Genomic DNA, 25,664 nt, shown 5'->3' on the forward strand with positions numbered 1-25,664 from the left:
TGTATGCTTGCCAAAGTTATTTGCCATTGTGATGGAGGAAGTCCAGTAGACACTCCAGGTCAAAGAGGAACTCCTTTGGACAGTGAGGGCCTACAAATGCTTCTATTTATGGATGATATTGTACTTGTCTGGCGTTGAATTCTAGAACCCTACTAAGCCTCCTGGAAGGGATTTATATTGTAAAAGTGTGTGTGTCTATCCACACAAGCAAAGTCAAGTAGATAAAAATTGTCTATTGCCCAGATTTTAACATACATATAAATGAACAAGATGGTCCATATATATATGATGGACTGGCTCTATATCTTGTTCATTGTCCATCTGAACTGTCTTTCTCATATATATATATATGATGGGTTACAATCTGCATCTTTGGAAGTTTCAAACCAAAGAGGATCACAAATTCATTTGAGTCTTGGGAAGAGAAGGAATTTTCTCCCACATTTTGACACATACTTGGTTTTTTTGTCATTTATTTTCAATGTGCTTTCTTTCTGTCTTAGATTGTTAGTTTGAGTTACCCTCAGTGAGAGTTAATAAGTGAAACAAGACTGCAAAATAATTTTTTAATGGATCCTAACATTAGGAATAGTAAAAACCAAAAAAAAACATATACACCAGCAAGTAGCAATAATAGGAATTCAATATTAAATCAGTCTTCTCAAAGTAGGAAGGCAAACATGGAAGCAGAAAATAATATCATACTCGACAATGAATGAGTGTTCCTTTCAAATGTGGACGTCAGGTTTACTGATTATTCTCTGCTTGTGTGGGTGTGACTTCTGCAGAAAGGAATGGAACCTCTCCTGGATTAGGTGTGGAATCTGTCTTTATGCCTTCTGATGTTGCTGGGATAGCCTCTGATGTTGCTGTGGTAGTCTCTGAGGTGGAAATAGCCTCTGTAATTGTGGGAATAGTCTCAGCCATTGGAGGGGCAACCTCTGATGGTAGATAGATAGGTTCAAATTCAGTTTCCGTTTCCATTTCTGTACTTTGAACGGTTTCATTTTCTTCTACCATAGCTGGTGGAGGTAACAAAGCCTGAGAAAGAAGAAAATATTTCAGCATCTTGAAATTTCAAAAAGAAAATCATTCTTTACATACCTTAATTTCCAGTCACATTTTTTTCTCTGATTACTAATCTTGTTTATTCCAGATCTCTTCTAGTGCCAAGTACCTGGGCTTCTCTGATTCCAAATATCAAAATCACAGGATACTAGATTTAGAGCTAGATAGAGTCCTTGGAAGTCAACAAATCTAACTGATTTTACATGTGAGGAAACTGAGGCTTGGAGGAGTGAAATGATTTGTCCAAGGTCAGGAAGAGGCAAAACCAGGATTCTAACCCAGGTCACTGGTCTTCAAACTCCAAACTCTTCCTACTCTATCATTGCTGCCCCTAAGCAAACAAAATAGTATGTGAAGACAAGATTGGATCTTCATTAAAGAAAATGCCTGTGTATAATTAGAATTTTGCTCCCCAGAACTCTCTTTCCCAGCTTCCCATCTTCATTCTCACATTATGTCCCTACATTTTGGAGATAAAGTTGTGAGTGTAGCTCTGCCCTCTCTCTTTTCCCTGAAATGCATCTGCGGAGGTGGGGTGAGGTGAGTGCAGGAGAATTTTACTCAGATATTTTCTACTTAGATTTTACTTTTTGTTCTTTTTATTTCTTCTACTTCAAGTGATTATTAATAAACTTTATAAAATACAATATTTGGAATTATTGGATAGCAATTTTAAACTTTACACCTGCCACAGCCTAGCACATAATAGTGGCACCTTGTTCCCAATAATATTTGCTGAACTGAAGCAATAAGAAAGGAGGCAGCATTAATTATAGAAAGAGTACTGGACTTCAGTGCCAGAATGCTAAAGTTTGGATCTTGGCTCTGACACTTAGCTGTTAGGCCACAAGCAGGCACTTCACCTCAGTTTCTTCATTTGAAAGACAGAAAGACTACCTGACCTCAGAAGTGAGGAAAGCATTTTGTAAACCACAATAATTAACCTCATTAGAGGATGGGAAGAGGAAAGAGGGACAAAGAGATAGCAGGAATAAGAGCAGCTTTTTCATATGGACACTATAAGTCCAAATGCTTTGTCATTTCTAATAACCCATTTCCTTACTGAGGCTCTAGATTGACTCCCACCATCCCAAAGTACTTCCTTTTACATTAGGGGTTTTTAACCTCAAAGTCTAAGAACATCCAAGGACAGATTTCAAAGGGTTTATGATTTTAGATATGAAAAGTATTATAACTTTATTTTGCAAACATCTCACTGGAATTTAGCATTTCCTTAAAGGGTTCATCAGTGCCAAAGGGGTTCACAACATAGAAAAAGTTAAGAACCCCCTTGCTTTACAATCAATAAAATGGCCATTTCTCTGTGGTTTTCAACAGAATGTGGCTATGTGGATTGTCCTTTTCAATTTAAATAGTGACTATAGGAAGGCCTTGACAATAACAAACAACTAAGTAACAATAAAGGACTGGGCACCATGAATTCATACATATCAAGTTAAAAGCCTATTATCAGTGATATTTTGTATACAACTTGGTTTAGAAGAAAATAATTTTACTTGAATATTGTTCCTAATTAATTTTTACAACTGGAATGGCTTCTTTTTTTAAGGACATCAAAACCGAAGTACTGAAAAGTATGCAGAGTCACTGATGAACACTGGCTGGGAAAAATACCCAAGAATGGTGTTAGCCCTAACTAGGGTCAATAGTGCCTGCTTTTGTAATTCTCATCCTCAAATATTCCAAAAGGCATGAAATTTCCATCAACAATACTTCTAACATCCTTTCGCAAATATTTGTTTTTTTAGACCTGTTCTATACAGCCACATTTGCTTCCTGGGAAAATCTACTTCCTAAGAATTTCTAAAAAATAATCCTGAAGCTATCTTGACAGAGTTTGTTAAGTTAAAAGATTTAGTATCTACTTTTTAAAAACTTGATCCAGTCCTCATGCAAGCAATTCTGTGTTTGTTTGTTTTTTTGTATGTTTATGGAAACAAAGCTAATATTACACTTCATCTTTTACAAAGGCATTTCCTCAAAGCTTTTTTGAGGAGCCTGGGGGGACAGTAAGTACAGGCAGTAGAGGCTCAGAAAAGAGAACTAGAAAGAGCACTTATTGGCTATAGAATCAGAGGATCTGAGTTCAAATCTCAGGTCTGCCTCTTCCTGTGAAACCTTGGGGAAGTTACTTAACTTCCCTGGGCTGGTTTCCTCTCTTGTAAAAGTAGAAGTCTCTGGGGGTTCCTTTGGCTTTTAGTCCTCCTTGATCCTATTTGTATTATTCATGATTTCATCAGTGCAGAGAGTTCTAAGAAGACATTTCCCCTACCAATGGAGATCATCAACAGTTCATTGATTTGTAGAAAACAACTTGGGCACTGACTGGTTGGTTACACAGTCAGTTAATGATAGGAAACTAAACTTGAACCAAATCTTCCTGATGCTGAGGCCACTCTACATACTACATCATGCCACACTATCTCCAGGGCCATCAGGGGAAACAGATGTGAAAGGGAATTCTCTGTTTCTCTTTGTCTATTCTGAGTTTACATTTATGAAAAAGTGGCTTTTATTCTTTATTCCCTTTGCCTAGTTGGAGTTGACATTTTGGTTAACATTAATTTAAGTACCCCTACTTAGTACCTCACTAGACTGAAGACAGGATTAACTCTCCTTTGTCTATCTTTTAAATTGAATCAACAAAAGATTGAGCAGGCTACTTAGTGCTAGGTGAGAAGCCAGCAAAATATATGGAGAGCTCCACCCTTTTTTAAAAAACTCAGTCAGAAACTTATGAATTCTTTTAAGAGTTGACACAAGAGTTCACACCCTCAGAAACTGTTCAATCAGGAAACTGTAAACCTTTTTGATGAGAAATTGACCTTCAAAAGGTGAGAAGTCAATCCCACAGACACTGCCCCCCGGGCAGTGCTAGACAATTTGGAAACCGTGATTGGCAGTGAAAAGGGGAGACAAGACGTCACCATAAAAGCAAGGCCGAACTCCCTCAGAACAGATGGGTCTGTTCAAAGATGGTCTTTGAGAAAATAGTCTGAAGAGATTGTCTGCTGGAGACAGTCTTCTAACTGGGGATAGTCTTGGAGGGAACTTTTGCTGGAGACTGTGGCTTGGATCGTGGACTTAAGAGTTCAGCTTCAACTTAAGATTCTGATCCCTGGACTACTTTGTTGAGTGAATAAAGGGCTGACTACTTTCCTAGTTTCCTAAGAGACTAGCTTCCATCTTGGAGGAGGCCTAGTGGTTACTCACCAGCACCCTTCCTGGTTGAGAGCTAATTAATCTCTGCCTGGATTAAGCAGACCTGGGGCAAAACATTTAAGTTGACAGGATAGCAAAGTTCTCTATCCCCCTCACATTTCTCTTCTTTATTTCTTTCTTTCTTTATTTTTATTTTGTTTCCTCTCTATTTATAAATACTTGTAAATAAATTTCTGACTCAAGATATAATAAATATTGGTGACCATATCATTTCATAAAGTTTATTGTCCAACCATTTAATTTTCACCTTTACACAGACATGTGCTTTGCAAACTATGCAAACCCTAACATGCTATATAATTATTATCTATGTTTAATTCTGCTAATGTGTCATAAACATGAAGAGGGTAGGGAGGAGCCCAAACCCATAATTTCACTGGCATATAGAACTTTCAGTAACAAAACCTCACACCATAGAATAGCAACTATTTTTGAAATTTCTTAGTTTTAGAGTTACCTAGGCACTGAGGCATAAGGTAACTTGCCTGGTCAGTCAGAGGTGAGACTTTGATCCAAGTTTCCTTGGCCCTAAAGTCTGCTCTCCATTCATTTATGCCCCCACAAAATCTACCCATGGGATAGAGAAACAATAGTAATTTTAAAAATTCTTTGATCATAAATAGTGAATTCAGAATGTTTTCAAGGGCACTAAAACTTATTATAAAGTATTTAGAAGAATCTGATCTTCTAAAGAATGTAATCTTATATTTATTTAAAAGAAGTATTATAAAGTATCCTCTCTTTAAGACACCTAGAGGTATCTATTATTGTAAATCTGTAACCTATCATTTTATTGAACCTTTATTAGTAGGAAATCCTAAAGGAACAGATAATCAAAACTCTAAAGAATTAAAAACCAACACTATCCTGTGTGAATTTAGTTCTTTCCTGAAAGGATCAAGTACCTTACAGACTATAAAAATTTACTCTGCCTTAAAGAATACCCTTTTGTCTAAAGAAAAGCAGGCTCCAGTTACCTCACCTGATTATAATGATGTGTACTCTGGATCATAAGCATGTACATGTTGTACACAAAGTTTGCCATCTGAGGCATATTTTTTATCATCTGCACAGGGTGAGATGGCTTCTCTCCATTCTAGAAAGGGAAGAAAAAGGAATGTTAATAACAGAGGAGCAATAAAATGGGCACAATAATGCCCCCTTACTCACAATGTGTGAAAATTCAGAGGGGATATAAGAAAAAAAGGTCAAAGGAAGGAGATCAGCATATCCAATAAGCATCTTATGGGTTGTAACTAAAATTTCAAATTAGCAAAAGTTTCAAAGAAAACTCTGCTCAATGGCTTTTAACATCCTTGAAACACTGAAAATCAATTAATTTTGTTTCATCCATAAAACAAAATCACCATAAGTTTAAAACAGGTATTGTAATATCTATTCAAACAAAACTATTCGAAATTAACTTGGGACAAAAGAGAGAGAAGAAACAAAAAAGGAGCAGAGAAATTCATAAAGGCTCTTTCTAAACCAGTGGGATAATGCTTAAATAGAAACAGGGACCATTAATCTGTGCAGGTCACATTATTGACTTAGATTTAAAATATATTATCATCTATTTTTTTTTAAACCCTTACCTTCCATCTTGGAGTCAATACTGTGTATTGGTTCCAAGGCAGAAGAACGATAAGGGCTAAGCAATGGGGGTTAAGTGACTTACCTAGGGTTCATAGCTAGGAAGTGTCTGTGGCCAGATTTGAACCTAGGACCTCCTGTCTCTAGGCCTGGCTCTCAATCCACTGAGCTACCCAGCTTCTCCCTATCATCTATGTTTTATTGTACTTTTGTTCATTTTATTAAATATATCCTAATACTTTAATCTAGTTCAGGCCACACTCAAGAATGTGGTGGGTCACATACTGCAGCTGTGTGTTTGACATCATTGACTTAAATCATACCAGACAAAACTCTATCCATACTCTCCATTTTTCTATAATGATTCACTAATAAGATCTAATCAGTTCTGTCATTTCAGAATGATGATCATGGGGACCACCTCCCATGCATTGTATGCAATATAAAAGAAAAACATACAGATAAAATCAAATCAGGGAAAGAAAACATTTTATGAGACTAGATTGAAGCAGTATTAGCATTCAAGGTCTGGAAAGTTCTAAATGGACTATGTTGACTTCTGAGGTCCCTCTCAATTCTAATTCTATGGGCCTATGTGGACTACCACACGTTCAAAGAAAACAAGCACTACAAATATAACAAAAACAACTTATAAATAATTCAGAGCATGTCAAAATGGGAGTATTTATCAGATTCAACGACATTTCTCAGAATTGCCAAGGGTATATGGTTATTCAGCACATTAGCAGACATTCTTTTGATTGAAGATCATTTTCTGCTCTGGGCATAATATCTCATGTGCAAAGAGCATGCAAGTTATTTACTAGGTGCTCTGCTTCAGGCAGCCTTCAAAACAGGCAATTAAAAAAACAAAAGGATCATACCAATATAATTACAAAAATATAATTCAAACCTGAGGAACAAATAGACCATACCATTTATTCATCTCTTCCCTCTTCTGCAATTCTATTTAGAACAAATGTCTTTTTTTGCATATGCTCATTCCCAATCAGGAATGGCCCTCCAATAATTTCTTTCTTCTTTTTTTTTAAAAAGCCCTTACCTTCCATCTTAAAACCAATACTGTGTATTGGTTCCAAGGCAGAAGAGTGGTAAGGGCTAGGCAATGGGGAGTTAAGTGACTTGGCCAGGGTCACACAGCTGGGAAGTATCTGAGGCCAAATTTGAACCCAGGACCTCTTGTTTCCAGACCTGGCTCTCAATTCACTGAGTCCACCCAACTACCTGCCCTCCAATAATTTCAGTCCTGGCTCAAAAGCCACTTCTTCTGAGGAAGTCTAATTTATAACATCTGCTATCCTCATATCACTCCTTTCTTCTTCTCTACATTCATATACTAAACATCTATATTTACATGGCTACTAATGTTTGGAAATGGTGATTGCTGTCCCATTAGTAGACATTTTGACAACTGCACTAGATAATGAGCTCCTCAGGAATGAGGAATGACTTGTATTTCTTTAGACATCTCAAAGAATATTTGTTCACCTTAATAAATAATGTTTAAAACGGGAAAAGTGGGGAAGAAAAATCTACATATGTTATTTAGATTATTTAATAACCTAAATCAGAAATGAAATAATATATATATACCTTTCTGGTGGTAGGGAAATGCTCTGTTGGAATTATTTGTAAATGAAGTGGGCGAGCCGTGAGTTGGTTAAAAGCTGGAGTTAGTTCAAAGCAGTTCTGGAAGAGAGACACTCTTGCAAAAATATAAAGCCCAAGTCTGGCTCTTGACATGGCCACCACTAAACGACGAACATCCCTTTGGAAAACAGAAAAAAGAAGGAATACATTTTAATATTATTGCTATATTCTTGTACATGCCTTTTTAACATGTTGCCTATAATCTTCCTCATTAGGGCATGACAAAACCTAAGTCACTGAACTCTAGTGAGGGAAATATGTCACAGTGCTTCACAGTTAACCATATTTTAATAAAACCACGAACTAAAGCAAGACAAGTTTTGCTACTGACTTCTATCTCTAGGGAATAAATCAGGCTGCTTCATAAGAGAAATAAATAGTTTCACTGATATAAAAGTCAAAGCAATTGGTCTGCATTGTAGCAAAACCATACAATTTCGTTTTGCATTGTCCCATCGGTATAGTCCCCACGACTGATTCAAACATGCTGCCAATTCAGAATGGTCAGCTCAAAGGTCTGGCCATGCTGTGACCCATCTGTGTGTAGACCCAGCTTAGTTTGTTTCCTTAACAACCACTGATATAATTTCAAGTTCTAAACATGAATTTTGGAAGATCTGTAAATTATTTATGAATTATAAAATGAAAAACAAAACACAGACTAAATCAACTCATCCACTATATTGAAAGAGTATAGTCCATAGTTGTTCCCTACCACAGAAACATTTGTTTTGATTGGAAGAGATCATTTTGGTTTCAACAACAAAGGACAATTTTGGTAGGTTCTCCATTTTCAAATGGTGAATTAAGAGAGATTCTATAGTTATGCCTTTCAGGATTATTTGAGTATTTGGTCAAAGTTCATTTTTCTATTGCTTTTCTGTGACTATTTGGATTTTTGACTACCCTGCAAAGATGAGAAATAGTGGCTCAAGATTTCTCATTTGAATGTAATAAGGGAAATAGTATAAGCTAGTAAAAACTTCATATCATAGAATGTTAAGTCTCTGTCTGTGGCCTATGTCAGATAGAAAGGAGTATGAAACAAGGTCCTCAATTATCTCCTACACTGCTAGAAGCGTTTGGCCACATACACAGTGGAACAAAATAGAAAATTCTACCCTAACTTTCCATATTCTAGTCTTTGCTTAATACACTTATATAATTAAAGCATTGCTTAAATCTGGAAGGGGAAGAATACAATCTTAACTTCCAACAATTTATAACTGGTCTGGAATGATGTTTCATTATTTTTCATTCTTTCTATTTCCCTCTAAGTACCTTTACTAGATAAGAAAAGGAATTTAAAAAAAAATGAAAAAGAAAGAAAAAGAAAGAGAAGCTCTGTTTAGGCAATTACAATTCAAACAAAAATTTTAAAATCATCATAGCAACCCTACTCATCGATTTACCCTGACAGGCACAATTTTGGAATGAGGGACTTAAGACAACACACAGATGGGTCTGCATTAAACAGAGATATCTGTTTTGGATATATTCTAAAAGGAAAGATAAAGGCTAGCCAGAATATATGTGGAACTACCTGACACTATCCTACAGCCAGGAAGTGGCCACTTTCCTAGTCTTCAAACAAATCATTAAAGTCACTTTAACTCCACAGAAAAGGCAAACAAGAAAGCACAATCCTGGTATAATTCCAATACATGAACCATCACAAAAAATGTCTCACTGCTTTACTCTGGGCCAACCACTTCTATTTAAAGCTGTTTGGTCCTTCCAAATGAATTTAAGGGCATGAGCAATGGATGTTGGAAGAACAGCCAGAATTCCCTACTTCTCTGGCTCACAAAGAGCACCATCCAATCTTATAACAGGTTTTTGGAAAAGAGACTAGTACAAGGCAGGGTGCCATCCCTTTAGTGTGCCCTAAGTGAAGAAGATGGTATCATTGCAAGGGTCAAAGAGTGGGGAAAGCAAGAGATAGGTCTCCTCTTTTTATTTCAGGGGTTAATTTTTTTAAATCGATAATAATTACAAAAATTGTATTTTTCCTTCTTGTAAATAAAAAAATAGTCAGAGATAAAGCACATTAATTGATTTATGACTATAAGACTTATTAAATTTGCAAACATTATTTTCTTCCCAACTAATTAGCTAATTATTTTTCTTTAGCTTCAACTTTCATTTTCAATTTCTAAACTGAAAAAGGTTTTTTGAAAGTTGATGGCGGTTAGTGACCAATCTAACAGGGACAACTAGATAAATAAAATAATGAATACCATTCTAAATTATATCTTCCTTTACAGACTGAAAGCAAAAAGGAAAAGAGAAAGCTGATCTTTCAAAAGAACATTTTAGTAAACTATTTAATCATCCATCATTTAAAGCTATGATTTAGGGCATACTAATGTAAGAAAAAACTGAAATCACATTTTAAAAAAAATCTTTTATAGCAATCATGTTCCAATTAGTAGCTTTCCTAGGAAAGTAGATAAGAAGAAGGTAGCCAAATAGAGATTCACAGACAACTTAAGATGCATCTAGGTGGTATAGGAGATAGAGTGTTGTGCCTGGAGTCAGAAAGATTCCTCATCCCAAGTTCAAATCTGGTCTCAAACACTTACTGGTTCTGTGTGACCATCCTGTGAAGAACCTCACAGAACTCAGCACAGAAAACTATAAAGATCAATCCATTAAGATTTTAGTCAACAAGCTCCTTTTACTTGAAGCACAAAACACCTACTTACTTACCTACCTACCTACCTACCTACCTACCTATCTACCTACCCCTACCCCACCCCCACCCTCCACGTAGAGTGGAAAAGCCTGTCTCATTTATCCTCATGAAAAATAAAAGCAGGAACAACCTGTGTTTAAAAATAGTAAGGACTTGAAGCAATTTCTTGAAACAGCATTTTTACCTACCCTTACATAAAATGTTATCAGACTAATGGGACCTGATTACTAGGTTAAGCCCTAAACAGATCTTGACTACCGTGGTAACTCTATGGGAGCTTGATTTTATTTTTAAGTATGGACTTTCAATATGCATCAAACAAAATAATAAAAAGAATTCTTAGTTTTACTGGTAAGTCATTTGAGATGGAGGTTTATATATACCAAATTGCTGCCTCATAATAAGAAGATACTATTCCCATGAATCTCTAACACATAAATACATCACAATAAATGATAAAAATAGCTTATGGTTTGTTTTGACAATTATTAATCCTAGGAAGGCAAATGGTTCTTTATCCTTTAACACTGAAGCTGAAATATTCTGGGGTGGAATGGGGGTGGAGGGTAGGGGGAAATAAGGAACCAAGGCCAGCCACAGCTCACACACTTAATTAAAAACTTTCATAAACAGATTTTTTTCCATCACTTAGCTCCTTAATTTTTGAGCTATTATCAAACTTTCAAATAAGGATATTATGACATAACTACATATGTATTTTTAAATGATGCACTGTTAAAATACCAAGAGACTGGGTAGGTAGAAAACCAATAGCCATATAAGGAATCGTATTTTAATTCATTTCAATGACTGGAACTAAGGCTTGCCATCACAATTAAATACACAATTCTATTACTCTTTTTATCTTTTAATGTATAGCAATTAAATTATCCAACTAGAAAACTTCAAAAAAGACATGATTGCAATAGAAATATGAACTCAATGCTTTAATTAGATTATTTTCTTACATACCTCAGGTGGCCTACTGCTCTAGTTCGTACAAGAGAAAGCAGAATATAGTCATTTTGCTGACCTTGAAATCTGTCGACTGTTGTTACCTAGAAAAGGGAAATCAGCATGTACTCTTTGAAATCATAATAAAAAATAAAGTAATTTCTTCAGATTATCAGTAAATATTATCTAAAGAATCATTCTGAACATTCTCATCACCACTTAGGGTAGCCAGAATCAATGAAGCTAAGGAACATTGCAATTTGGAGAATGATTACATATGCTTAAGGAAAGCCTTGATACTTATTATTCTATTGCTTTCTGAGGGTTTACTTTAATTCTAATGGAATACATTGACATTAGGCTATCTGAAGCCCAAGGAAGCCTGGGGTAAGATTTTAGTACAATAATGCTAAATAATAATATTCCAGATATACAGTATTTTGAATATGTCTCACTTCAAAAATATTACAAACTAGGAGCCTATTCACTAGTTTCCCATCAATGTCCACGTCAAATCCAGATGGCTAATCCTAATCTAAATATTTATATTTAGCATAGCATCTCCACTGTTTCTCTATTAACTTAAACTAACACTCTCTTTTAAAACTTTTCATCACCACCCTCAATTCTATTCATCATGTCCACATTTGTCCAGAGCCTAGAAGTTATTTATCAATCTTTAAAACAAATGGATTTTCTTCATTCACTTCTTATTTTGAAAAGTAAGCCATCACTGAGTAATCTGAAAGCCAAATAATTTTCAATTAGGATATATATAACTAAGGAGCAGCATTACAAATACTAAGATCTTTCCCGTTTTTTAAAACAAGGAAGTTAAGCCTACTTATGCCTTGAAGACTCCAAAATGAGCATACAATTAAACAATCTTTATCACACTAAATTTTCTGAGTGATCCAAACCCTTATAATTTGTAGTTTCCTTTTATAATTATATTAGATGTATTAACATACAGAGAGAGAAGATTTAACCCAAATAGTTCTCCAAATTATGTTTTATTTAGCAAGCTATGTCAGACTGAATAGAGGAAAGTCAGAAACCAAATCCTATATGTTGACAGTGATTTATATGGGATGGTAGGTCTTATTAAGAACTTTCCTTTTTGGGGGCAGCTGGGTAGCTCAGTGGATTGAGAACCAGGCCTAGAGACGGGAGGTCCTAGGTTCAAATCCGGCCTCAGCCACTTCCTAGCTGTGTGACCCTGGGCAAGTCACTTGACCCCCATTGTCTAGCCCTTACCACTCTTCTGCCTTGGAGCCAATACACAGTATTGACTCCAAGACGGAAGGTAAGGGTTTAAAAAAAAAAAAGAACTTTCCTTTTTATAAAGTGAGAATAAAACTTTCTAGGGATGTGATATGGATTGTTTAATTAATAACTACATCTGTATTTGAAAATGGAAATAGCTACAAAGTCTATTTGCTAAATCCTTGTATCAGATTAACTCTTTAATAATACTGTATTTTATATGTCCCTTATCCTTCAACCTACACTGTTCTTATCTTAGGGAGTGAAACACTTGCCCCAAAAGTACAAAATTGGATAATTTTCTTGCAAAACAGGTAAGTACAGAATTTTGGTTCATCACCAATTACAAAACGTTAAGAAATGAGTGTTACTGACATTCTCCAAAATAAATCTTCAATTTAGTAATGCAAATATGGGGACTATGAAAAGATTATTTATTTGATTACTGATTGACTCATTACTTATTGGTAGGAAGTTGGGGGAGGTATTCACAAATAAGCAATTGATAAATGCTCTTTTACTCATTAGTAGAACTGAAGAGAGAAAACAATAGCAAGAGAAACCAACTAGAAAAACATTAATTAATTCTTAGATAAATGGCAATTCTGAATATTTCTCCCATCCACTCCACATATATACACATTTCCCTGACATAATGGTTATAGCTCTTCTTTTCTTAATGAAAAAATACCTTATTTGGCCTTCCAATCAATGGGTTGCTCCCACAACGCTGATTAATTATATCCCGAATGAGATGCTTCTGTCCATTATATGTTGTTAGAATACTGATCTTATCTGCAGGGTAACCAAGTAGGCACATGTACATAAAAAGTGCTACTACATATTCAGCCTCCCCAAGGTTCTGCAAAATAAACAAATCCAGTCACGAATAAGTTTCTTTCTCATTTTTAAACTTTTTGGAAGAATGGGATAATTACATATAATATGCTCAGTAGGATCTTAAGAAATGAGAGTTAATCAACTAGCCAATGAAACTTTTGTGAAACTGAGGAATAACCTTACAAAGGATGATTGGATCATAGATTTTGGGCTTGAAGGAAACTCTGGCATCATTTAGTTTAACCCCTCATTGATGAAGATGAAGAAATGAGGCCTATAGGGGTTATATGATCCACTGAACTTCATACAGAAAGTAAGGAACAGAGTTAAATCCTAGTCCCCTGTTATCCAATTTAGCACTCATTACAATACTCTCAAAGAGATAATTTAGTCCAATACACAACTAATCAGATGCCCGCTACAGCATCTCCCAACAGTCTTTCAGTCTTGCTTAAAAAACTTTCAACAAAGAGGGCAGATTGAATGAATGAATGTGAAATTCTTCCTTTCACCTTCCTCACTCCTGTCCCAACTACATTTAGAGATCTGCTTTTGGAGACTAAGCATAGCAAGTTTAATCACTCTTCTCATAACAGATCTTTGGATAGTCAGAGGCTCTTATTTGGATAGTCAGAAGGCTAAGTATTTTATTCTACAGGATAAACATTTCTAGATCTTTTCATGTGGCTTTACATTTTCCAGCCTGACCCCTGCTAATTTAAAACATGTAGCCATAATGGTAGATATAAGTAAGTCAAAGTATATTACCAAGAATGATTCTTAAGCAATAAGTGGTGCAAAGGATATAATCCAGGCCATATATATACAGAAAAGGTCGGCTAGTCATGTAGCAGAAGGGATAAGAGATGGACAGCACAGGTACTAACACAATTATCCATAAAATATTAAAAATCTTGTTATATGAAGTGATTTTCATGAATACCCACCATCATGTATTAATCAAATTTTAATGCTGTTTCTTACACACAGTAGTCACTTAACATTTGTTTAATGGAACTGAATATAGAAATCTGAATTTTCATAAAGATTTGTGTAATATTAGAATAAAAAATAGTAACTACTTAATGGCCCTGGTACTGCACTTATTAACAGAGAGACTAATAGTAAAATACATTACAATTGAACTATGGGTATGATAAAGTATTTTTTATCTAAGGTTGTGAAGATGAGAAATCCCAGTGTGAGACTTAGGGGTACTCATTAATTTTTTCAGGGGAAAATTATGTTTCATGTTCCTCTTTTTCCTTTATTTTTTTTGTTTGCTTTTAAATTACTTACTTTTGGCTAACATGGTAAAATGTTAGCTACTATCTTTGTCAGATGCCTGAAAAGGTGGAAGGGAAGGCTTATCACTAGATGAGGCCAATGGCTAATGAAAAATTCTGCTCAAAAGTTTAGTTGGGAAAAGACCACAATCAAAAGCTAATATACTGTGTTCTGAATTATCCACAGTAGCATGAGTAACAATTCACAATACTACTTACTATCATCTAATTCAATATACTTTCAAGCCTAAAGCTTGATTGAAATGAGGGGAAAAAATGGGAAAACTAGTACATGTTTAAAAAATTAAGATAAATTCATGACTAAAAATGAGTTAGATATGACATCATTGAATTTAAAATGATAGAAACAGGGAGCAGCTGGGATGCTCAGTGGATTGAGAACCAGGCCCAGAGACAAGAGGTCCTGTGGTCAAATTTGACCTCAGATACTTCCTAGCTGTGTGACCTTGGGGAAGTCACTTAGCCCCCATTGCCTAGCCCTCACCACTCCTCTGCCTTGGAACTAATACACAGTGTTGATTCTAAGATGGAAGATAAGGGTTTAAATAAATAAAATTTAAAAATAATAGAAACAAAAATACTCTGGTATTAGTTCTTGAAGAATTAATGTATATGATAGTCTCTTGTCATTCCAATTTCTCATATCCTTATAATTTTGGCATGAGAAGCATATACACTCGCATATGTAGGTGCCCTAGGGAAAAGGCATCCCTTTGGGTTAATCTTTTTTTTTTCTTCCAATTTTTTCATAAAATGGACAAAAATACAAGCATGAATCCAAACTTAAAAAAAAAAAAATTAAGATGCTCCAAATGGAAAAAAAGAGCAAGCTGGGAATTGACATGGAAAAACAACCAAGGTAATGCTAGCATTTAAATCCTAATTGTAAAATGTCTACATTTTTAGAACAATTGACAAAGTGGAAATTCAAAAAGGGGTTACAGCTTTATTTCATTCTTGAAAGACAGATGCTCTAAAAATGTCAGTATTCACTTAGTTACAAATTTACATGTAATGCTTGACTAATAAAGCAATGACTTCTAAAAAAAACAAACACCTGAGAATATATGTATGCTACCCCACCCAAAGTAGTCACCTAAGATGTCTGTACTTATTCTACTACTACCGGTAACCAACATTTCAGGAAGTCCTTTTTTTTGGAGCTGTCTTCAAAGCCTGTAGTACTTCAAAATATCTTAGCAAATCAAAATTTCAGACTCTGCGTGCTAAGCAGATTTTTAGAACCAGCCCAAAGTCACTTGGAACCAAATCTGATGAATCAGGTCTGTGATCAAACTGGTCTAATAATAGTGCTTTGGGTCAAAAATGAGGTGTAGCTGTCAAATGAGAATAATTTTCTTGTGGGGGGGTCATAAACTGTTCCAAAAGATAATTCCAAAAGCAAAGTCTCCAAAACATTTACAAAATTATAGCACTGTTAAACAACTATATAGTATCCTGAGACTATTCTGAAGAACAATTTTTATTTGAATATATCAATCTGGGCATATTTGCTTTTAAGAATTAAGAAATAAGATGAGAGGCTTATTTGTGAGCTGGGCAGGGAAATGGGGATAGTCTGACAGACAGACACAAAGAGAAAGAGAGGGAGAGGGAGGAGGAAGAAGGGAGAGAGAGGGAGGGGGGGGAGAGAGAGACAGAATGTATGTGTATCACAGAAAAGGATTCTCAAATCGCAGTGGTTTTTCCCCCTTAAAACTCACTATTCTTTAACACTTCCAACCTTCTGTATCAGAAATATATTCTTATATGAAAGACAAAGAGGGAAAATACAAAAAATTTACATTGGTGCTTTAAAGCTTACAAAATGTTGTACTATCTTCATTTTGTGGATGACTAAATAATGTTAAAGAATTTAAGTGACTTGCCCATTGTCCACAGTAAGTCCATAGCTATTAATTGCCATAGGTGGGACTTGAACTGACATCTTCCTTACTCCAAAACTCTATACCAGTGATGGTGAACCTATGGTATGAATGCCAAAGATGGTATGCAGAGTGCTCTCTGTGGGCATAGGGCCACCCCACCCCCCACCAGAGTTTATTACTAGAAAGTCAGAGAGACTTGGGCAAAGCTGCTCCCCTCCCCCTCTCCATTGCACCTAGTATTTTTTCACATCCCCCACCCCTCCATCCAGCAGCCCAAAGGGTATACTTCCTCCCTCCCCTGTGTGGGGTGTGTATGCTCAGCACTGGGTTGGGGAAGGGGCACAACACTGTCTCCAAAAGGTTTACCATTACTGCTTTAGATAGTATGTTGTATTACAGTATTACACTTTACTCCACCTTCTCCTTCTCTCTCGATCTATATATACACATATATACATACACCACACACATGTTATGTTATATGTACATCTTATAATATATACATGCATATATGTGTATATGTTTCATAGACTAGAGTGACTGTAAATGCAATTTCAGAATCACCTAACTGTGGTCCCCACTGGTTTAGACACTGATAAAACCTAGTTAGTAAAAAATATAACGATTTCATGACACTGAATCATTTTTCTTACCTGGTAAAAGTAAGGATTAGGTTCAGACTCTCCTACTCCATGGAAATCTTCCACATTAATGAGCTGGAAGTCATAGAGCAGTCCAGCATTTGCTGTTCTGAACTCTGGCATGAGCTGCACATGAGGCAAGTTTCCCAGATTCTTGTAACGCCAGTTGTACAGATTGCACAAGCTTTCCAAAAAAAGAAAAACAAAACAAAACAAAATATCCCCACAAAATAAAGATTAATGACTTAAATTCCTTTCAGATATACCTCAGAGGAATTCTTCAGAGACTATATTGCTTTTTGACATTCATCTTACCCATTCTTTCCTTCCTGGCTGCCCTACTTCAACGAAGGGCATAGTCAGGCTCGGGGGGTTATAATGGCCACAGCATCATTATGTTTATCATGAGTCACCAGCAGAAAAACATTAATGTGCCAACTTTTAGGTGGTATACAGTAGGCTCTCCTAAACTGTGGCAGGGTTATCTTTGCTGAATGGTGAATGTGTACTGTTGTATGTCAGATACCAAACAGTTCATGTACCATACAAAGTGGGCAAGCCATACCTACTTGCCAGCCTTAGCATTAGATCCTGATATGGGAATTTACAACACTATAACCTTAATGCAATGTTTGCTTGCAGTGGTTTCCCCCGCTCCCCCCCCACAAGGATTTATTTATGTATTTTGCCCTTACCTTCCATCTTAGAATCAGTACTGTGTATTGGTTCTAAGGCAGAAGAGTGGTAAGGGCTAGGCAATGGGGATTAAGTGACTTGCCCAGGGTCACACAGTTAAGAAGTATCTAGGGGCAGATTTGAACCTAGGACTTCTCATCTCTAGGTCTGGCTCTCAATCTACCAAGCCACCCAGCTAACCCCAACATTTATTTTTAAAAGAAATTAGCAAACAACTACATTTAGACAAGTAAAAAAATATAGTCTCATTAGGATATTCTCAAGAAATGTTTGTTGAATGAATTCAAACAATGCTAAAGTGCCCACCTATTATACGTAGAACATGTAAAACTCCATTTTAAAAAGGTCAGGATTTGACAAATTAAACTGCAAACAAAGTTCTCTATTTTTTAAAAATGAAAAAGGGATTCTTAAATCCTTAATTCGGTGTTATATGACAACTACAAGAAACTTAGCATTGCTATAAAAGAGAAAATTAACTTTAGAGAAAGGAAAGAAATAAGAAGTTCTTAGATACTCAAAGAAATGTCAGCAGACAAAGACACAATTTATTTTAGTCAATTCATGTCCCTAAACTATAGCTGATGACTCTGGGATAAAGTCAATTTTCTTGATAGTTAACTGATCAAAAGAAAAAGTTAAAATTAAAGATAAAGGAAAATGAAGAATTTAGCAAATGCCATCATACAGTAAACATCCTAATCTATATGAATATTAGAACCTTAAAGGGCAAGAGTAGAACTTGTATGGTCTGAATCCATTATATGTCTTCTGATTATATATCTGCTGTTAATTTTCAGCCAATCAATTCCTTAGTTTAAAATGTTTCCCATTTTACTTAAAACAAAAAAGCAAACTCAGAAAAGAACATGCAGTAAATGAATAAACTCTTTTTCCATCTTTTTTATTTACCTTGCCCGGGCTCGTCCTTGGGCATCAAGGTCTACTGTGGGAACTCCCACTCGAACAAAACGAGTAAAAAGTGATTGTTCCATGTTAGAATATTTTTGAAAGGCCATATTTTTAATGACTGGAGGCAACTGATGATGGTCACCAATCATAATCCATCTTTTAAGTCTGCTGAAACCATCCTGTGGATTCTAGAAATGTGAAACAGAAATAATAATAGCATCACTAAAATGAAAAGGTATGTTAATTACAAATACAGTCAGGCAATTTTATCATAAGCTTGTAACTTCTAGTTCCATAATTTCTTTTACATTTAGATCAGCACTCATGAAAATGCAAAGGCCCTCTATATTTCTATGCCTAAGTGTGATACTATCATTATGGGCTGTAGGTTTTTCAATCCATGTAATTTCAGACTGAGGACAATGTGACATAATGGATAGAGAGCTGGCCTTGGAACAAGTTAGACCTGGATTGAAGATCTGTTCCTGAAATATACTAGCTGTGTGATCTGGGATGTGTCATTTAGCCTCAGAGAGCTCCAAGAAATTCACTAATATGAGTAGTTCTCTACACCAATGAAATCACAGGTCTAGACCAAAAAAAGTTCTTGGTTATGGGTTGTTATGGGCTAGTCTGGGTACCTAAGCAACAAATATATGAGACTGAAATGTATCCTAGGTTCCAAATATCTGCTTATAAGTTAACTACTAGAACAACATGCATTGGGGACTTGGGAACTGCTTGTATTAATAGCCTTGGAATTTCAAATTTTCTTTTCAAAACTTCAATTTTAAAGAGTTGTTCAAAATTAATGTACAGTAGGAAACATGTATATCCCAGAATTTGGCTTAGGACTCATGAAATTAAAAAGGCAATATAATATGCAACTTCAAAAACAATTCTAGAAATAACTTTGATGAAAGGAAGAAATTAAAAATAGCCTGTCTACTTTCCAAAGCACATAACAATGTAATTTTCTTGATTACAGTTACCAGCTCTTTTCAAAATACTTTCCACAGATAAAATATGAATTTTTAAGTGGAACTAAATACCCCCTAAGTAGCAGAACTACAGAGTAATCAGGGTATGCATAAAAGGAAGTTTACAAACTTATTACAGAATATTGGAAATGATGAACAAAACCAAGAATATATAATTGTGGCAATTAGCATGATAAACTACTGTGCAGTTGCTTTATTACTCATAACTCCCCCACCAAAATCTTAAAGTATTGTATTTCTTATTTCACAGTTGAATTATTACCTGTAAGAGAAGGGGTATAAAGGTTTCTATCTCCAGAATCTGAGCAGACTCTTCCATCAAGATGTTATCATACTGAGAAAGGGAGGTAAAAAGTTTATCAATAGAAAAGTCATAAAAAATCTAAAAAGCAAGCATTTTTAGAAAAATAGAACATTCAAACAGCAAACATCATGGTTCTTGCTTGGCAACATCCCTTCTAAGTGTTTTGATTTAGGGAAACATTAGTGATTCAACTCTTATGATTTTACATTTCCTAATAAAATATGGCATTTCTTTCATATTAGTACCAGCCACTAATGCTCCTACATTTAGCTCTTTAAAAACCCTAACCTATCAAAAATTGATTTATGACTACATATGCATCCAATCTTTTTTGGGTAAATGAAGTAGATGAAGAAATTATCATTACTTCTCTATTCAATTTAGTGTCTAAATATGCTTTAAACAAAGGTTGGATGACCACTTAAGCATTAGGACCTTATATAATTTGAACAATCAACAAATATACCTATTATGTGTCTGGCACACTGATAGGTTCCAACAGTTCAAAGATAAGAATAAAAAGGGGAATCTTGATCAGTTATATGTTTAACTGTGGTATCTGAACTCTCAGGTTGTAATATTACTCACTGATTGGAAATAAGCACATTCATTTTCATAAGGCTAATCTCACTATTAAAATGTAGGGACCAGATACAATATGAATTGTTAGTATAGGACTCTGACCAATTCCTTGGAAAACTGGTAAATCAACCAAAAACAACCAATGAGTGTGTTTCATCTTCAGATCTTTTTTTTAGATTAAAGGTTAAATCATAATTTACTGACTTTGCACAGTGGCTTAAAAGATGAGAGACTACTTCTTGAAAGACAAAAACGTCTTTAGAAAAAGTCAACTATCATGAGAGGGAAAGTCAAAAGAGATTTAAGAATGTTGTTCCTTATGCACAAGTACTTAACTTCAAAGTGGAAATATGAATAGGAAAATCTGGAGGTTGTTCCAATAATAATAACTGGAAGATTTTGAGATTCCTAGCTTTAAGAGGATGTTCGCTTAATATTTCACACTGCTAAAGTTAGATGAGGTAAACTGTCATTATCTCTGATCACATAACATAAACACTGAATTGAGAATATAACAGAGGCAGTTAGAGTTTAAAAGTCTTAAGAATAGCTATGCAAATTAGTAATAGAACACCATCTCTGGGAACAAAGTAAACTAGATTGTACGGAAGTAAAAATATCGACAAAAATAGAACAAAAAAACCTAAAACCACATCAATAATACTGATGCTTTTGAACACATTTCTACTACTTCACTGGAAAATGTTTTTAGGGAAATCTGAAGGGTTGAGAATAAAGAAAAAATTTTAGGAATGCTCTTAGAAGGCAACCAGGTGAAATAGTGAATAGAACACTAGGTCAGGAGGACATGGGTTTGTTTAAACCTGACCTCTGACACTTCCTAGCTGTGTGGCTCTGGGCAATAAATTAAAAAAAGAAATATACTTAAGAGACAGTTTTAAAAGTATAATATGCTTATTTTGACAAAGAAAAGGAAAAAATCTGTTGTCAAAGGAGTTCACAATCTAATGGGGCAGACAATATAACTATGTAAAAACAAGTTACAGAATAAATTGGAGATAATTAATAGTGGAAAGGCATCATCTCTTCTTTAGTTATAAATGATATACCTCAGTGTCACACACTGCTAAGACATTTTGTTAGCAATAACAGTGAAATATTTAGGTAATATAAAACATTCTCAATATTTGCCAGGGTATATTGTTTAAGGAAGTCTTCAAAAAGACTAATTACCAAGATGAGCACATGGAAGTACTTTTCTGTCCATAGCAGCTCACTATCTATTAAGTCATAAAGGAGCTACAATTTTAATTGGTGGAAGAAGCACCCAACACCAAAGAAATGACAAATATTGAAGTATTTTTGTCGAGATTAATAAATTCATCCTGTTATACTTTCTTTATCATAGTTCTATTTATCATATTTCTACTATATCATCATATAGAATGCATATAGAATCTTTCCTTTGAAATGACAATAATTACAGTTTAATCTTGAATTTATCTGCTTTAGAGTTCAAAGCATTTAAAATGACCTCCATTAACCAACTGCTTTGTAGAAAACTTAGAAACATTAATTATAAAGTAATATACAAAACTTGTTTTATAGATGGAGATGCTCAATACAGAGAAGTTAAGAGGTTTATATAAAACCATAGAGTAAATAAACAGTAGGGCTCCAAATACAATCCCAAAATCACAACTTCCTACTAAATAATTAAAGTAGGCTAGAGACGAGTGAGTCATGCATAGGCTACTAAAACTAACTGGCATCTTAAATCTTATACCTTCATCATATGACAGTCATTGTAACTTGTTACCTTATGGTCTCTGTCTGCAGGAACTTACTATCTCATATTGAAGGATATTTATTGAATTAATAATTAGGTAGGAACTTGACATGAATGTGTCAACAATACAAGCAGACTAACATCTGATATGTGAAACCTATATTCCAATATTATTTTGACAGCTTTTACTTCTGGCATGGAAGTTTTCAAGTCATCTGGTTATATCAGGTGACAAGAAATGTATCAACACAAATTTTGAAACCTGTCAAATAGCTAAGTACAATATTTCTTAGTTAATAAATATTATGGATAACTAGGCTTGAATAGATTAGACTCATGTTCACTAAGAATAGACAACACTTAGTTAACATTTAGCCAACACTTTCAAAGGGAGCAATGAAAAGTTTTAAACTATTTTCTAATATTCCTAACATTTCTAAAATATTTCTAAACTAATCCCTTGCAACAAGGAATTAGAAAATTAAATTCCCAAAGTATGAAGCCATCATCATGATCAGCATGGCAGAAAACCTCTTAAGAACAAAAATGGAAAATAAATTAATTCCTAAAGAATATTTTTTTAAAATGAGTATTTACCTTGAAACCCAATTCGACCAAGTCATGTCGTTTCAAGGCAGCATGAGTACAGGTCATGGCTATGATTTTAGCCTCCTTTACCAAAAGATATTTGGACCTATCTAGTCCACTGCGAAGTAGTTCAAATGCTCTAAATTCCTATAAAAGAAAAAGGTCTTTGAGAAAAATAAGCACAACATTTCAATACTATGTTCTAATCAACATCTAAGAAAGATCTGAAAATAATATTCAGCCTCATGATGCCATCCTGAAACAATGACCACTGAAGTTATTAGTATTAGGCATGAAAGTATTCCTGGTGCAATCTAGAACTGGATTCTTAAGGTACAGATTGTACTGAGTATTTTTATGTAGGAAATATATATAAGGAAGGGCAAAAGCAAAGTAAGGAGGGAAAAGGTTATCAAGAAAAATGGATTCTGCTCTGAAGAAATCCAGAAGCAAACTAGAAATAAAAATTTCTCTTAATTTTCATTTTTATTTCCTTTCTTGATTAACTTTTCCCTGAAGACAAAAGTATATTCCTTTATCATTTCAACCACACGTAACAACTGATCCAACTTTTGACACTTCTGAAGATATTTCAGAATAAACAACAAAAAACCTTAAATATGCAAAAGAGCTTGGGAAGACCCACCTCTAGTTGAGTGAAGATTTTCTTAATATGTCTGAAACATCCTTCAGCAATTTCCATATCTTCTTCATAGGATTTGCCTTTGAAAATGGGCTGAGGAGCATTTGCAAAATATTTGTGAAAGGGGAAGAAGTTGGAGATTTCTGCAACATCAGGCACTTTACTGCTTTTGCTTTTTACTTTACTAATGTACTCTTCCCAACGAGACATTACCTGTAGGAAACAGAATTTCAAGGTTATCTCCTCCAGCTAAACAGCAGACTATTAGACATTTTAAAAAATAATTATGGAATGAAAAGAAGCAAAGCAAATGGAGGTTCAACAAAGTAAGCCTGGGTGGGGGAAGGTGAGTTTATGGAGTTGGTTTCCAATGATTATAAAAGTATAGAAAGGACTGGCAATTTTGCTTTTGAGGCACCTCAACATAAAATAATAATAAAAGATGAAAATAAAATAGGGCTCTAAAAGAAATGGGAAGACAGTTCCAATAGTTTTAAATCAAACAATTCCTTTGCTAGCTCTTTTACATGTAGTACACTTGTTATTTAAAGGAAAAACTTAATTTTGTATAATAATCTAGTCAAAATGAAACAAAGCAAAACCATTCATCATTTTCCACAGATGAACAATAACTTTTAACTTGCTGTAGTTGAGGTCCCCTTTGAAGGTCAAATGTTCCTCCTATGTCCACACTTTGATTGGCCTTGTCAATCCAAATTCTTTAAATCATTGCTCAAAATATGAAGTTATTTATCACTGGAAGCAATATTATCTATTTCTAACTGGGTTGATTTTAAAAAATACAAGAGTTGTTTATTTTGAATGACTTTCCTATGAGTTATCAATCTATTCACCAACAGCATGGCCTAAAAAACCATAACTGAAAAGGAATTTCTTGGCTAATATGGAAATGTTTTGCATGACTTGATATGTATAATGAGTAACTTGCCTTCTCAATGGGTAGAGGATGAGGCTAGAAGGAAGAAAAGAATTTGGAACAAAAAAAATTTTTTTAAAGAAGGTAAAAAATAAGTTTATTAAAAGGAAAAGGAAATTAATGTCTTTTGGCATGATATTACCAACATTATTTAAATGCTGATTTTTCCTTAACCTTGCACCTACCAATAATCCTTTCAGTGTCCACACCTATCTTTATTCCTTTCCTCTTGTCTAAGAGAGTCTTAATCATCTGTCAAAGAATCAACCATCCTCTAGTTCTGATGAAACCTTCAATCTTTCCCTTATCCTAAAAAGCATTCCTTAATTCTAACATGGCAATTATTCTCTTATTTCTCTCTCCATCTTTCACCCTATTCCCTTCACTGATCAACTTCTAGAAAAACATGGTTTCCATTTGTTTCTTTCCCTTCCTTACCACTCACTCTCTTCTCTATTTGTAATTTGAGCTCTGCCTCCATCAGTCTAAATCAAACAGATTGTTCCAAAGTTACTACCTCTTTATTGGCAAATGCAATGTTTTCTTCTATTCCTATCTTCCTTGCTCTATCTATGGGATCTCATATTGCATGTAGCACATCTTCTCTATGAAAAGTGTCCATTATCAAAGCTCTTTGTATCCCTAGCACCTAGCACACTATTCCTCTTACTTAAATCTGGGTCCTGTTCTTTCTCAATGCCATTCTATTTTAATGGTTCAATGATTATCTCTATGCAGATGACTACCAAATCTGTAACTTGCCATCAACTTCTCCCTAAAGTTAAAGTTCTGTATTATTAACTGCTTACTAGATATTCATCTAAATGTCCTTCTGGCCCTTCAGACTTATCATCTTCTCCTACTCCACAAAGTTTTCCCAGCAAGCCTTAACTTTGCATTTTTTTGCTTAATGGAACCACCATGTTTCTTAGTTACCTAACCTTATGACTGTGGAATCATCTGTGATTCTTTCTTCTCCCTTATCTCATAATCTAAATCAGTTGCCAATTCTGGTTTCTTCCTATACATTATCACTTGTTCCCACTCCCTCTTCTCCATTCCCAGGGCAACCACAATAGTT

At 34.8% G+C, this 25,664-nt stretch overlaps 1 protein-coding gene across 1 annotated transcript in view; it reads right to left on the minus strand.

Moving 5' to 3' along the window:
* Positions 1-552: 552 nt before the first annotated feature.
* AQR (aquarius intron-binding spliceosomal factor) overlaps positions 553-25,664 on the minus strand; it is a 117,688-nt gene continuing 92,576 nt past the window's right edge. Inside the window, exons 26-35 of the mRNA XM_003340036.4 lie at positions 23,650-23,859; positions 23,013-23,150; positions 20,042-20,113; positions 18,779-18,966; positions 17,183-17,354; positions 13,185-13,355; positions 11,246-11,331; positions 7,519-7,693; positions 5,294-5,407; positions 553-1,041 (exon numbers count right to left, since the gene is read on the minus strand). Of these exons, the coding sequence (XP_003340084.2) occupies positions 748-1,041; positions 5,294-5,407; positions 7,519-7,693; positions 11,246-11,331; positions 13,185-13,355; positions 17,183-17,354; positions 18,779-18,966; positions 20,042-20,113; positions 23,013-23,150; positions 23,650-23,859 (1,620 nt within the window). The 3' untranslated portion in view covers positions 553-747. The remainder of the gene's footprint in view (positions 1,042-5,293; positions 5,408-7,518; positions 7,694-11,245; positions 11,332-13,184; positions 13,356-17,182; positions 17,355-18,778; positions 18,967-20,041; positions 20,114-23,012; positions 23,151-23,649; positions 23,860-25,664) is intronic.

This window comes from Monodelphis domestica, chromosome 1 (assembly GCF_027887165.1).
Source record: "Monodelphis domestica isolate mMonDom1 chromosome 1, mMonDom1.pri, whole genome shotgun sequence".
Classification (NCBI taxonomy): domain Eukaryota; kingdom Metazoa; phylum Chordata; class Mammalia; order Didelphimorphia; family Didelphidae; genus Monodelphis; species Monodelphis domestica.